Source organism: Saccoglossus kowalevskii, chromosome 12 (genome assembly GCF_978046115.1).
Source record: "Saccoglossus kowalevskii chromosome 12, keSacKowa6.1, whole genome shotgun sequence".
Classification (NCBI taxonomy): Eukaryota; Metazoa; Hemichordata; class Enteropneusta; family Harrimaniidae; genus Saccoglossus; species Saccoglossus kowalevskii.
In genome coordinates, this window is record NC_140652.1 from 28,547,573 (window position 1) to 28,563,474 (window position 15,902).

Genomic DNA, 15,902 nt, shown 5'->3' on the forward strand with positions numbered 1-15,902 from the left:
ATCACCTTCTATATCAGCCACTACCCAAAGAGTCGCCTTCTAAATCAGCCACTTCCCAAAGCGTTGCCTACTAAATCAGCCGCTACCCAAAGTGTCGCCTTCTATATCAGCCGCTACCCAAAGGGTCACCTTCTAAATCAGCCACTACCTCAAGCAATGATGTAGCTGCCCCAATAACCAACGCAAAACACGGATGTAACCTTCACTTTATTTATGACGAACAATATTAGGAAGATTGTAACACCGTCAAAATCGTAAAATACAACATAAACTAGCGTATTTATATTGTAATAGTACCAGTGCCGCTATGCAAATAGATAGGCAATGATATTACAGCATAGTACGCCACCTAGTGGCGAGACAGGACGCATCTATCGTACATGTACACACACAATATAGGTAAAATTGTACATGAATCTAAGCTTATACAAATAGATTACATACTGTACATGAATTGCGACTTGCATAATCGTACGGAAAACCACCGAGAATTTTGATGAGTGTCAAATCAACTACACGACTGATGGTAACTCGGCATGTAAGCTACGCTAATGATAAGTTTACTAGATCGATAAAGCATCCAAAATAAGTCTAAACTTAACAATTGTTACCTACCTCGTTGGCAGCATAAACGATACTTGGGCAGCGAATAAGGACGAAAGCTAGATGCAGTGAAACGAGCATTTCACTTACAGTGAAAGCGAAAAATGGCGACTGCCTCCATCCTCGTACAGAGCGCATACAACACGAAAAACTGCCGTAAGAGAAATGAACGAGTGGAAGTTCTAAAGGAATCAGGAACAAGTCAAAACAACAAGACTACAGTATGACCTGTAATATAATTCGGAAGAAGACGTCTTTTACGTGTACATAGCACGCCGACAAATGAACAAGGCTGAACAAAGCGCGATTTCAAGTTTAGGTTGCTCGGGCAACGGCAGCCACAAATGACATCTAAATCAACAACTGGCCCACGAGTCACCTTCTAAATCAGCCACTGCCCAAAACGACGCCTTCTAAATCATTCGCTGGCACAATCGGCGCTTTCTAAATCAGTCACTGGCCCACGAGACGTACTGTAAATCATTCACAGGCCCAAGAGACATACTCTAAATCAGCCACTCATCTTAAGAGACAAACCCTAAATCAGCCATTTGCCCAGGTAATGTACTCTAAACCAGCCACTGATCCTAAGAGACAAACACTAAATCAGCCATTTGCCCAGGTAATGTACTCTAAACCAGCCACTGATCCTAAGAGACAAACACTAAATCAGCCATTTGCCCAGGTAATGTACTCTAAACCAGCCACTGATCCTAAGAGACAAACACTAAATCAGCCATTTGCCCAGGTAATGTACTCTAAACCAGCCACTGATCCTAAGAGACAAACACTAAATCAGCCATTTGCCCAGGTAATGTACTCTAAACCAGCCACTGATCCTAAGAGACAAACACTAAATCAGCCATTTGCCCAGGTAATGTACTCTAAACCAGCCACTGATCCTAAGAGACAAACACTAAATCAGCCATTTGCCCAGGTAATGTACTCTAAACCAGCCACTGATCCTAAGAGACAAACCCTAAATCAGCCATTTGCCCAGGTAATGTACTCTAAACCAGCCACTGATCCTAAGAGACAAACCCTAAATCAGCCATTTGCCCAGGTAATGTACTCTAAACCAGCCACTGATCCCAAGAGACAAACACTAAATCAGCCATTTGCCCAGGTAATGTACTCTAAACCAGCCACTGATCCTAAGAGACAAACACTAAATCAGCCATTTGCCCAGGTAATGTACTCTAAACCAGCCACTGATCCTAAGAGACAAACACTAAATCAGCCATTTGCCCAGGTAATGTACTCTAAACCAGCCACTGATCCTAAGAGACAAACCCTAAATCAGCCATTTGCCCAGGTAATGTACTCTAAACCAGCCACTGATCCTAAGAGACAAACACTAAATCAGCCATTTGCCCAGGTAATGTACTCTAAACCAGCCACTGATCCTAAGAGACAAACACTAAATCAGCCATTTGCCCCAAGCAGTGTACTACAAATCAAGTGATCTAGGTGGCGCTGTATACAATCGAAACCTTTTGAGGCTTGTCTACGCTAATTCAGACTTGAGTGTAAAGGCCAGAAACAGTTGTTAATTTAAAATATAGAAGAGTGGGGGTCAAAGCTGAATTTACATAATTCCGGCGTTCCATAATAAATGCTTTCTAATAATAATTGCACTTTCAAATAATATTCATGAGTTATGTCTAAGTCATAAACTCGTTAAAGGTACGCTATGCACATGCGTTAGTGCCTTTTTTTCCATATTCCACAGTCAACGGGTCATCACAGTGAGGTCAATTGCAATTTACGTTTTGTGTAATTGACGTTCAGCACCGTCAATGAGGTTTGTCAATCAAGACGCCTAATAATTTAGTCACTGGCACAGGCGACGTTTTTTTTTTTTTTTTTTAAACCAGTCACCAGGCCAAGTGACATACTCTTAATTGGTCACTGTTCCCAAAAGATATATTCTATATCAGCCACTGTTCCCAAAAGACATCATCAGCAACTTACCTCAAAAGATGTACTCTAAACCAGCTTTCGACCACTAAGTGACGTCATTTAAACTGACCACTGGCCCCAAACAACCTTATCCACAACCACTGGTCTTAAACAGCCTCTGATCTCATTCAACGCCCTCTAAACGCACCTTTGACCTCACACGACGCCCATTAAATCAGTCTCTAACCTCATGCGACGCCCTCTAAACTAGCCGTTGACCTCATGCAGCGCCCTCCGAATCAGCCTCTGAACAAAGGCAACGCCCTCTAAATTACCCACTGGCCCAAAGTTACCCCCTTTAAATCCCTAAATCTTTAATCGACAGTCTAAATCACCCAATGACACAAACCTATGTACATTAATCATCCTCGCTAAATCAGCCACTGCCCTAAGCGACACCCTCTAAATCATTCCCTGGCTTTAAGCAATGCACTTTAAACCAGCTGCTGCCCAAAGTGACGCCCTTTAATTTAACTACTGCGCCCAAGAGACATATTTATATCGTGAAAATCATATTTATTATTGAAACGAAATTTTAGTTTTGTAATGATTGCGACCATTGAATGCATTCCATGTTCATTTTACTGAAAAAGTAATTGTTAAACAAACAAATGAAGTAATGTTTAAAAGCAGCTGTACTGGTCGGATAATGGAAAGAGGGCGTACAAATAGAGTTATTTTGTACGAGCCATCCAGTGTGAGCACGTATTCACTATCAGGGAAATTATTGCATCGCCTGTCCTAACTCAAATAGTAATAACATTTGGTTACCGTGACAAAACAGGAATGTGTTAAATTTCGATCATTAATAAGTAGGCAGTATGAAGGTCATTTAATTACAACCCTAAGTAAGGGTTTGGTCACTTTGAATCCTGTGTACTCTGCAACTGCATCTTTCCCAAATGTCTAAATATCAATCTTATTCAGAAAGATATTCGAATATGAATCACATATGACTCAAATTATTGATAACAATGTTTATTGTGTTATGCTCTCTTATCAGAATAACAAACGAATATCTACCTGGAACATTCTTAAAGCGGTGTTGCCAAAAAAATGTTTTGTGGATTTATTTTTACAATGACATTTGTTGTCTGGAAGTTCCTTTTTTCTTCCGATACTTTTTTTCAAATTTTTCTCTGAGCTGTTTTAGACCCAAATATATCCTCATTGGTTACCTAGTCACTCAAAAGGATGTTCTTGTCTTTAATGACAGACGTTGACGACATTACACTGTCATGTTGTATCGCATCATTAATAGAGACACTACACACAAATAGTTTCATAGTAGCTAAAAGATGTTCAAGACTCCCAAGAGTTTGGTTGAATTTACCGCACAGAAATTACATCGCAACGAGTCCACATTTAAATTAAGCAAGTGTTGCCAGAGGCGGATGTGGTGGGAAGCTTCCTAGCCCTAATTACTCAGATCAATAAGAAAAGAAGAACATTTAAAAACCCCACAACTGCTGGTGGTTCACAAGGGGAAAAACCGTCATCTGGCGGATAAATCGCTAAACTTTACGATGAAAATATATTGGTACTGCATTGATGACAGGAACAACATAGAACTTATGATAGGACACCTATTACAAAACAAAATACTATGTTTGACCGGAATGTAGTTTATCTTATCGAGAAAGCAGTGGATGGGGATCAAGCCACATCTTTCCTGATAACCACTGCATCACGCCCAGCTTGTACCCGAGTGCACAAGTATAACATAAAGCTCTTACTATACGAAATGTATGTTGTATAATATTTTTCTTATAAAATCATCCAATATTCACTGGGAGATGACTTTTAAAAACTAAGTGAAAAATAACAATTATTGTTTCTACCTACATTTATAATTGTACATTGGCGATGAACGAGTGCAGATACTTGCACTCGCCCTAGAGGTATTATCGTGATTTTACAATCCTCTTGTGCTACAGAGTATCCTTTACACAATAATAATCAAATTAGCGTCAATAGTTATTGACCCTCACAGGAAATCATATCGCATCTCACAGCAACGATGTTTACAGCAAATGCGTACTAATTATGTAGATTTCTAAAGCTCTAGGCAGGACCCGGGTCGCAGAATAAAACAATATTGCACCAATAAAACAACTCACAACGGACATGTCATTTCTACTAGGATACACGACAACCCACCTGATACACTATGCGGGATTTCCATTCACTACACCAAATTATAATTGTACTCTGATACACGACGTTTTGACTTGAATACAGTTTTTTTTTAAATAAATAAATACAAAGTATAATAATTACAACAATATTTGACAAAGAAATATTGATAATGCAGACAAATGACTCTGAATGAATCGTGGAAAAGGACAAAAAACATTTGGCGAAAAATAAACAAAAACTAGAAAAAAAAGCTAACCTCGTCAGTGTGCGCGCAGATGGAAAGTCACACGCACGAACGGATGAGTCACTTTGTATAAATTAAAGCATCATCCAAACGCGAAGTTTCGCTCAGGCTGGCTATTCATAACCGGCCCGAACCCGAGCGTGATCGTGTTAGGAAAAGCTGTTACAGTATTTTACTGAAGTTAAATCGAGTCATTTGATTGGACGCGCCAAAGAGCTGGCGCCATCCATCAGCGTTGCTGTATCATAAATATGAAGGTCAGGGAGCTCATCACAGATTAAAACAATAGCGGCGTGTAGGCTTTGCACTGATTCACCCGGAGTCGAGAACAAAAGGTCTATATTCGTTGACACGTTTCCAAAATTTATTATTCTAACTTTGAAAATTGTTTGTGGCGAATGAATGAAGACTATGGAATGTCTAAATAGTTGTGCAAACCGTGTTTTCGTATATTCTCTAAACTGATAACAAATCGATTCGGTCTTAGAGGAACTGTGATTGCAACAAACACATCATTTCCATTAGATACCGCACAAAACGCTTTCTATTGATGGTCAGTGTGAAAAAGCTAGCAACACGTTCATTTTTCCACCCTTTTATTTTTTTACCAAATAATGTGGCGTTTCTATCGTGAGTTCTTATTGGGTGATGCAGCTGAGCCGAAATGAATCTTATAATCGTTTGAGGGCGGGCATCATACAATATATCATGGTGAAATCTGCGAACGGTTGATGTTGAGGCTTCGGCCGAATAAATGGTTCTTGGCTGGTGAAGATGAAAGAAAAGTGGCGCTGTTCAAAAAACGCCCACCGTGGTGGAATTTTATACCTTCAGGGTACTTTTCATTTAATTTACAATCCAAATAGATTAAATTTCTTACATAGACCAACATCTTTTCTGGTAAATTTGACGATCTCGGTGATAGTAACGATGTCAATGGTATGGTTGCTGTTATCGAAACGAATGGGAACTGGCGCATCGGCGTTGTGTGTGATGGTTGAGTGATGGTTTTAGAAACATGTACAGAGTTTTGTTCTGTGTCTATTAAGTACAATACAGAAGCAAAAACTATAACGATTCCATGCACAATAATGACAACAAAGTAGTAGCTTGGACTAACAGCGCTTGTGGGACGGAGTAACCATTTTTGTGGAATTTGGGGTTTCGAGAATTTGAAATGACGTCTTAATTATACGCGGCTTTATATCACTCACTCAGTTTTAGCCAATATCTGAAACTACACCTCAAAAATTGAACTAATATATACGATAATAATTCAAGACATATTGTGTATATTATCTTGCTAATTACCGGAAACTATTCTAAAAAAACACTTAGAGGAATGTGGTAAACAGAAACACCACTTTTCATACGCGGAAATAACCTTGAAAACAATAGTCTTCTGTGACCGTGTGTTATTATTCATATCACGTGAGATAATCGACATAAAGGGAAACTATGACCGTATAACAATGTCTGTCTGAAATCCGTGGATATAATTAGTATTTCTACAATATGGAACTGGTACAATAATATGCATATTATATGATACGTCAGTTGATACGTTTTTCCACCAAAACTACAAGGTGGTCGCTAGGCTACCACAAAAATCAGTGCATTGTTCAGCCACTGTTCACTGAACACAGAGAAAGAAATATATGTTTTAAAGTAATTGTTTTCAATGTTAGACCACTTTTCAGTTCAGACCACTAACGTGCGTTATTGATTATTGTTCCGTGATTAATTACAAAACATTGAGCATTCTACTACGTCAGCGTCTCGCTTTCATGTACTGGGAGCGACAATTGTGTCGCTGAATTTCTTCCCTGTTCCGTCTGCACCGCATGCTTTAGACTATGCACTCCATGATGCCCTCCTTTCCCAGTCTGAATTTAAAAAAAGTCACTTACATTTCTTGTGCAAAAAATTCACATAAATGATTTGCATGTCACAAATATGTATAAGCCTGGAATGAGGTGATTTTAAAAGTAACAAAGTATTTCCAAATAACAGGATTTTTTTGGAAAAGAGGCAAAACACCCATGATTACATAATGGTGATCAAATACAACAATACAAACCCGAATATTAATCACCAGTAACATTTTAGTTTATTCAAATGGAATGTTTCCAAAATATGACAAACAAAGATACTACAATTGACACGACTTATTTGACCAGTTCAAATGTAGATATCGTTGGAGCTAAGTTTTCTTGATGGTACTCTTCAGTTGAGTTGGCGATGGTGTTGCCTCTGTTCATATGATAAATATTGAATATAGTTAGTTATGGCATACATCGAAACGTATTTTTCTGCTTAAATCATGCAAATGTCTAAGGGACATGTGTGAATATATCATAAATTCAGCATCCACTCATATCGAAGAAATATAAATGTTACATGTCTGTTTTTGTGAAGTTATATCCAACTTTGATAACAATAAAAATAAATTGCATTTGATTCGCAATTCTCATTCGATAGGTAGAGACATTTATTACAGGGCCAACCATGTTTAGAACTGAAGTTTTCTTTAATTAGCACATGCAAATATATCTGTATGTTATTTTATGCCAAGTACAGAAACCTTATGCAAGGCAAAGTTGATACTTTTGGAGGAAGCATTTCAAGATACAGTTAAGCACTTTGATGGAGAAAGTTGAAGCTTAATATTTGGTTCTCAAATGTGCTCAATGTTGGTTCGTTTCACTCTGTATAATGACTCGATTGGATGATTGGTGTTTTGTGACAATTGTGGTACAGCACGAATATGTATAAATTATGAGAAACATGATTTTCACAATCTCCAAGTGTTGGTGGTAGATTCGGATTCTTATTTGGCTTTGTTAACATTTCATTATCTGACGTCATTTGACCATTCCACAGCCACATCGCACATCCCTTGTTTAAAGTGCACGCTCCTGACCAGGTGCTGTCGATAGTACGTGCACTATATTTTCAGAAATGTTCTTCCGAATATACATCAATAAATAACAACCACATCGATGCATGGAAAAAAGCAAATTAACTTCCAAATATATTTATATGAAAACATACATATGAATCAGTGGTGGTCTTAACTATGGCGAAACGATATACAATTGATTTACAATTGCCGTCAGGTAATATTAAGCCACCTGCCTTGCATTGCGTGATTTAATTCACAACCGTAGAGCAGAGATAGTCATATTACCCAGGGTAATAATCAGAATGAACGCGGTTACTATGGGTAATAATCATGAATGACGCGGTTACCGCATGTAAATAATCAGGACGAAATTGGTTAACCACAGTAATAATCAAGACGGACGTGGTTACCCCGAGTAATACTCAGACGGAAGAGGTTACCCCGGGTAATAATCAGGACGAAAGTGGTTTCCCAGAATAATAATCAGGTCGGACGTTGTTACCCATGTCAATAATTAGGACGGACTTGGTTACTCCGCGTAATAATCAGGAGGGAAGTGAATACCCATGTAAATTTTCGGGACTTAAGTGGTTACTCCTGGTAATAATCATGATGGAAGTGGTTACCCCGGGTAATAATCAGGACGGAAGTTGTTACCCCGGGTAAATAATCAGGACGGACAAGGTTACTCCTGGTAATAATCAGGACGGAAGTGGTTACTCCTGGTGATAATGAGGACGGAAGTGGTTATTCCGTGTTATAATCAGGACGGAAGTGGTTATTCCGTGTAATAATCAGGACAGAAGTGGTTACCCCGGGTAATAATCAGAACGGGCGTAGTTACCCATGTAAATATTCGGGACGGACAAGGTTACACCGGGTAATAATCAGGACGGAAGTAGTTACCGCATGTAAATAATCAGGACGAAAGTGGCTACCCCAGGTAATAACCAGGACAGACGTGGTTACCCCGGGTAATAATCATGAAGGAGGTGGTTACCGCATGTAAATAATCAGGACGGACATGGTTACCCATGTAAATAATCATGGCAGACGATGTTATTCCGCGTAATAATCAGGACGGCGTGGTTAGTTCGGGTAATAATCAGAACGGAAGTGTTTCCCTTGGTTAAAAGTCAGGAAGAAAGTGGTTGACTTTGGTAATAGTCTGGTCGAAAGTGGTTGCTCAGGGTAATAATAAGGACGCAAGAAAACTGCACAACACGCCAGGAAATATTAAACGCATGGAAGATACGATTGCGGTGAAATTTACAACATGATCATGTGTTGCATTTCGCGCAAAAAAAGTACTGACCGTGACCTGCAAGGGCGAAATTCTCTGTAAGGATCGGCCATTTTCTGTTTGGGGAGAGGTGATCCTAATGCAACAACATGTCACGACTATATACAACATATGCAACAGTTCATGCATGGTGAATTCTTTGTGTTACACACTTCCTATTGTATTCAATAAACAAACGTTGGTTATTCAATCTGTTAGTTGAGCAGCGATGAGAAACGGATATTGAATCAAAGTGGTCTGTTCCTGAGTCAGTTCAAACACGTTCATAAGGTAGCTGTGAGATATATCACCGGTGTCTGCGATTTAAAAAATGGCGTACTCTAGACCCGTTTAGATATCATACCATGTATTTTCAAAGGACATTTACATATCACATTGTAACGTATAAACTAGAGATAACACATGTGGGCGTTGTAGACTCAATAACTTGCAGTAACGGCTATTGAATTGTCATTGGAAACATGCGGTGTAAATTAATAACCATTCCTGTGTTAGATTCTGACAATTATTCATGTTGAAAATCGGCGTTCACCCTCCCTGCGACAAGTATTTAACATTTCCAGTGACAAGCGGCAAGCTTATGTTTGAATATACTTGAATATGGACCAAAATTAATCTTCCGTTTTTATTTAATGATTGGAAATTATTTTGCTTTACTGAATGGACGGGAAGAACAGGATTGGTTCGCTGGTAAATTTCACTTTGCGAACAGCTTCATTAGTATTATGTTAATTCGATCCACAGCCAGGTGTTTTTGCTGTTGGGGGAGGCGTTCTGACATAAATAAAAGACACAATCAGAGTGGTACACGTTGTTCGAGTTCAGTTATTTACATAGTGTTACACGACTATGTTGTAGCAACCACGTAAAATTACACTCCCACGTGTTTATATTGCCAACCATCATTATCAATTTCGTTATGAATTTTATAAAAAACTTAAGTTAGATACAGTTATAAAGATTTGAAAAAGATATAATAAAATTGTTTAGCTCATTTACTGATTTATTCCCACATCGCATCTCGCGTACAAAATACAACACTTCCTGTGATGTAAGAGACCTTAAGGATATTTTCCATGTTAGGTAAATAACATCATCCAAATCAGTGGGGTAATCCGTCGATTGCTCACACGAATTATATGATCGATAATTTCTAAAACGAGTTCCATGTTCATCGCTTCATATTTGGTATACAGTAGAGAAAATAAATTATTGAAATATTCAAAACATTATATATGGTACAAATAATACAAATATTCATTCTAAAATGATCATATTCATGGGGAACTGAAAAAAAAATACTCTCGTGAAAATCACGCTCCCGAAGTTTTCAACAATTTCTTCTTGCTTCAGATGAAGTCATCGACATATTAGCCAATGTTGTTTTGAGAATGGTTCACTGTGATAGTATGGGTATGATGGGTATATATACGGAGGGGTGCAACTCTTATAAAAAGATTGCACAGTTTCATGTCATTGTGTCACCAGCGTACCCACCGATCACATCCTTCTCAGGAGTGGTTTAACCATTGTGCATAACAGTTTGCAGCCCATTCTCTGTACAGCTTATCATAACATATCAATGTACCATGGGGAAGATCAGATTAGTTGTTCTCTTGATCTGCTTTAATGGTATTATATTGTCTGACGGTTATTGCAGGAGACGTGTAGTATATGCACCATCCTGGGGTAGTTGGGGAAGTTGGGGTGGCTGCACCAAGGTTTGCGGTCCGCATGGAACAATAATCAGATTCCGCCAAAGAGTCCAAGGTAATTTGTGCGAAATAGACAAAGACATATCAGCCTGCAACCAATTTTGCTACAATGGCGGTGAAATAATAGACAACGTATGCAATTGTCCTGGTCTGTACGGTGGTGAGTGCTGCAGTTCAGGCAAGTCAGTTAACAATATTTGAATGTTTTTTGTTTTGTTTGTTGCGCTGTAAAAGATAGCTTGTTGTTCTGGATACAATTTATCAAGATTCTATTGTCTCAATGCGAAAATGGTATTGCAAAATTAAATTTCCCTAAAATTGGTGAACCATGCTATAGTATATATGTTCTCAAGACTCAGAGAAATATGAATCTACATATTTGGTTCTAAGATTCAGTCATGTATTATAAGTGTAAATTAGTTGTGATTAGTCTACTGATTGATAACGTTGTCGTTTTCCGTTTTCCGTGTGCTGTGTAAAATCTAAGTTGATATTTTTAAGCTTTGTATTTCTATTACTTCCTCGTTCAGCCTTCATACGCGCATGCGCAATTACTTCCATTGTATGTTCCTTTTTTACTCTGAACAATGAGTTGTGAAGTGCATAGTGTCATGGTATTATGCATACACGTGACCAGTTTTTAGTCAGCAATACAGTTTAACAGAGACCATTGTTTGAAATTTGAATATATATTCTGCTATTATTTTATTTGATAAATAAATAATTGACTGATTGTAATGGTTCAGTCTGTAGTGCCATCGAACACTGTGTAGACGTACAGTGTACGACAAGTCAGAACCATTACTGCTTGAAATGTGCATATGATCGTGGCGAGGGAAGGAGAGCCTACGAACCAGTGGATTTTAATGGGATTATAAACAGGACTTGTGAAAGTAAGGGAATTTTAAAAACTTCACATGATGTATCGGAAATGATCACGTGATGGTAAGAAAATTGAGTTTACATTCATACTCAGTGCATATTTGGGTCGCTCGTATGTTTTATTTATTTTCGATCTTAGTGATGGCGCTGTTTTTCCTTATAATCACAGTAAACTAACCATGATTTAAACACCCTTCAAATTCCAGAGAGATGCTCATGGCGACCAGACAGTAAATTCTGTTACCCTGGAATCTGTACAAGAGAACCGTCCACATCATGTGTGTGTGCGAATGGTTTTAGTGGAGACAACTGTCTACAGAGTAAGTATACAAAACACGTATACTACAAACGGCAATGTAAATACCATTGTAAGAACACAATCCAAAAACAGCTCTTTATCAATTTTTCATCAATGTTATGTTTTAGAGTGATGTCTGCATGTGTAGTCGTTTTTCGTTTACATACAACCACTCTCTCAAATACTGGAGATAACAATAATTACTAGCCCTGGGGAAGCAATTGTTGTCTTATTTTTTTATTTGATTGTTATTCCTGAAATTATAACATCACAGACAATTCACGAAATAAATACGATATTTATTCCAAATTTGTATTCCAAAATGACAAACAAATTGGTTAATATTGTTGACAGTTATGATATTAGCCTAAACATATTAACAGTGGGAGGTGGAATTATTGTAGAACTTAAAGGCCTTTCGTGAGGTCATTATGTAAACGATAACATTTCATATCATTCAACAGAATTTTCTAATTTGTCATTATCACTCCACTCATAGTCTTGGTCGCTAGAGGGCGCACAAATCAGAACAGTGTGTTGCCTACATGTTTTCTGTGTGATCTGCGAAAAGAATCGAGTTGTTTGATTAACTTTAACGATTGAGATAAACATTAAATGAATGTCATTCACATACTACCGATCGGAAAACTTTGTTTGGTTTCAGTGGTTATTATCAATTAATTAAAAGAGGTTCTGCTTAAAAAATGCTCATACTTTTCTAAACACGATTGTTTGCAGTTGATGAACCAGCAACAGTTGAAAGTTGTACAGTGATATTTCAAAGATCAGGGTATGCACCACAAAAAGTGATCTGTGATGAAAGAAGCATTGCTAACTGCAAATTGAAGGCAGAAAATTTCACAGTAAATTTGACGGTCGGTTTCACACCTGATCTACCACCTGAGCCGTATTACGTCAACGAAACTCTCTTTGGAATTACAGAAGCGACAATAGAATGGATTCTGAAGAGCGGTACGTCATGATTTGTCTACACACAACATATGTTACCATTCTAAATATGACTTTCTAGATCACAATATAATACTGTGTTTATTGCTTCCCTAGGCATCCGGCCCATATACAAATACTTCAAAATAATAAGTAAAATGTAGAAGGTTCATTTCGATTATGATTCTATAGCTCTCGCTTTTAATTCACACGAAAGTAAACCTTTACGCGACATGCTTCAATTCTAAGCGGTAAAACACCACAGCGAAAACAGGCAAATCAAAATAACATTCCGTGAAAACACCCCATGTCCCAATATAAACTTCCGTGCAAACAACCCATTGTCAAAATATAACCATCCGTGCAAAAATCAAACTTTGTTTTAGCGTATATGAACATTTTAATTTTCAAGGTATAATGTTACAGGTTATTTCCTCCAGATATTACTTTGAAATATTTTGAAATGATTAAGTGGTGTATGTTAGTTGCGCCACCTCAGTTGAAATAGAAAAATGTTCGGCCAACCAAATTACGCGTTTTATCTCGGAGAGGGAATACAAGAAATTTTGTTTCTAGGTCATAACATTTTAGTTGTAGGTTTTTTTAATGAACAGTTTGATCTTACTGACAGTGATTATCTCGGATATTAATCAAACATTACTGTACACAATGCAACGATCACATTTTTTTTATAAATGATGATTGGGTGTGTGTCAGAAAACAGTCATTGACGCTGAATATTAAAGCGGTCGTTCCCAAAATAGCGGTTCATTTACAAATCCCGGTGCGGCGTCAACAAAAGCACGTCGCTCCCATACGCCTTACTTTGAATCACTATCCCTCAACACCTGGCCATTCCAACCTATGCATATCCCTTTATAACCGTTCGTACGAATGTGTCCGAATCACCGTGAAAGTGCCCAACAAAATCTTTTCAAATTATCATATAAGCATCTATAATAACTTATCCAAATCGCCTTATAGTCTTTGATATTAATTTAAATTTATTACGCGTTTAACCACACACACGTATTCACATAACGATATATTTTTCTATCTATTTTCTTCCTTATAAACGCCTTCCAGTCGCCATATCATCTTTCATACGAACGTCTAAACACCGTCTTATAACCTTCCTTATAAGCCTTAATACATGAATATACAAACTTTCACATTAAGACTCCACATCACTGTATAACTATTCATATATAACGCATATAACCATTTCTTCACTACTATAAGTCATTGCATATATTCATGTCTTCATTATAGGTACGGGTTCAACTCATACTGGGCAGTATAATTGTTTTGCTGCGAACAGTGCTATTGATGTCCCAGTGAGCCAACTACCTTCTCGGCTCTGTATAAATGATTTTGATATCTCTCCTTACAACGTTCGAGACGGAGACGAGTGAGTTATTTTATCATTCATCTATTTACCCGTTGAAAGATACGACATGGATGAGTAAATATTTATTGTCATTATACATAATTACCTAATGTTCTGATCAAACTTATTGATATTTGGGCATGATGTTGATTTCAATCATCTTTATCACAGGTTAACCCTTTCACTACGTTCGAAGATTTCAGGGTATATCAAACTTAACAACTATGATGATGAGAATTCAGTTACCGTTGGACCTCCCATACTTTACTCCTCACACGATACAGTCCGTAAAACAGTGATTATATTTGAAATTCCATCTTCGGACGCAGTCATGAATATTGGAAGTCATTTCATAAGAAATGTGTGTATAATGTATGTCATATACTATACCGCCTTCAGTAATAGTGCTTTTCCAGTACGGTAAGCGCTCGTTGTTTTGATACAAACGAAATATAGTGATATTCGCAGTCAATTCTGCAGTCGCTTCTTACATGCTCTATTGAGGTTCAGCGAGGAGTATTTTCGTATGCTGTAATAAATTGTTTTCATTTTCGTAATAAATAAAACGTAAAATCAATGCGTAAAATGTAATCAGCTATTTTATTCGTTCGTAATTTGCTCAAAGATCTTAGCATTCTCCACATTGAAATTTCAAATTTTAATTCTTAAACACAATTTATCAAGTATATTATTAAAATGTAATCAGAAATTTGCTTTATCTCTGATTAAGTGTAAAAACCTATTTTTTACTGTAAACGGAACTTTAATTTTATTTCCTGTAAGAACGTAAAATGCCTTTTTTATTTCCTGTAACCTGTTCTCGGTATCCCCCATTGCCCCCTCTCTACTGAGACAGTAGGAAAATGACATTGTATCGTTGACATGTTTTTTATTGATAGCTATTTATGTTCTACGACGTTTTTGTATTTTAGGTCAAAAAAAATTGTAATCGTTATGTATTTATTATTTCATATGGTGAGACGGGAATTGTATATGTGAATATCAGCATCATTTATTTTATGTTTTGGTGATATCACCTCAAACCCTGCAAATAGAAGTGTGCATAGAATTATGGGAAGAAACTATGTGCATTGCCGTGTGATAACTGTCATGAAGGTGATTGACAGGTCATACTTGTTTACAATTGTGGAAGGACAATTGGAATATACCAGGTGTGCTTGTGATTTATATAACAAAGTATATTTAAAACTGTAGAAGTACAATTGGAATCTTCCAGGTGTGCTCGTGATTTAGATAAAGGATGTTCACGATCTACTTCTATGTGAGACAGCTGCTAGCAAGAACACATTGGCTCATGTGGAAACCCAGGTGGTGTTCCCGATTCTAGGCCATTTATGTCTATAAATAGGCTAGACTGAGGACAGTTGGGGTCTATCATTTCAACTAAGTACTCTATGTGTTGCTTCTGCGGTATTGTGAGACAAGTGATACAGGATACGGTGCCCTCCAGAATAACGGCGTTACTCTGCAAGCAAGACTCCTGTATTTTTTC

At 37.5% G+C, this 15,902-nt stretch overlaps 1 protein-coding gene across 1 annotated transcript; it reads left to right on the plus strand.

The window, feature by feature from the left end:
* The first annotated feature begins 8,027 nt into the window (after positions 1–8,027).
* On the plus strand, positions 8,028–14,980 carry LOC144349678 (uncharacterized). The gene is made up of 5 exons (XM_078008188.2): positions 8,028–8,067; positions 11,960–12,073; positions 12,790–13,023; positions 14,272–14,410; positions 14,561–14,980. The coding sequence occupies exons 1-5, from the start codon at positions 8,028–8,030 to the stop codon at positions 14,811–14,813; spliced, it is 780 nt and encodes a 259-aa protein (XP_077864314.1). The 3' UTR covers positions 14,814–14,980.
* Positions 14,981–15,902: the final 922 nt, after the last annotated feature.

Excerpts from the sequence above, each read along its gene's own strand:
- LOC144349678 (XM_078008188.2), top strand. The coding sequence starts at position 8,028 with ATGGCGAAACGATATACAATTGATTTACAATTGCCGTCAG. Across the intron at positions 8,068-11,959 it reads TGATTTACAATTGCCGTCAG|AGAGATGCTCATGGCGACCA; the intron begins GTAATATTAAGC and ends TTCAAATTCCAG. Across the intron at positions 13,024-14,271 it reads AGAATGGATTCTGAAGAGCG|GTACGGGTTCAACTCATACT; the intron begins GTACGTCATGAT and ends TCTTCATTATAG.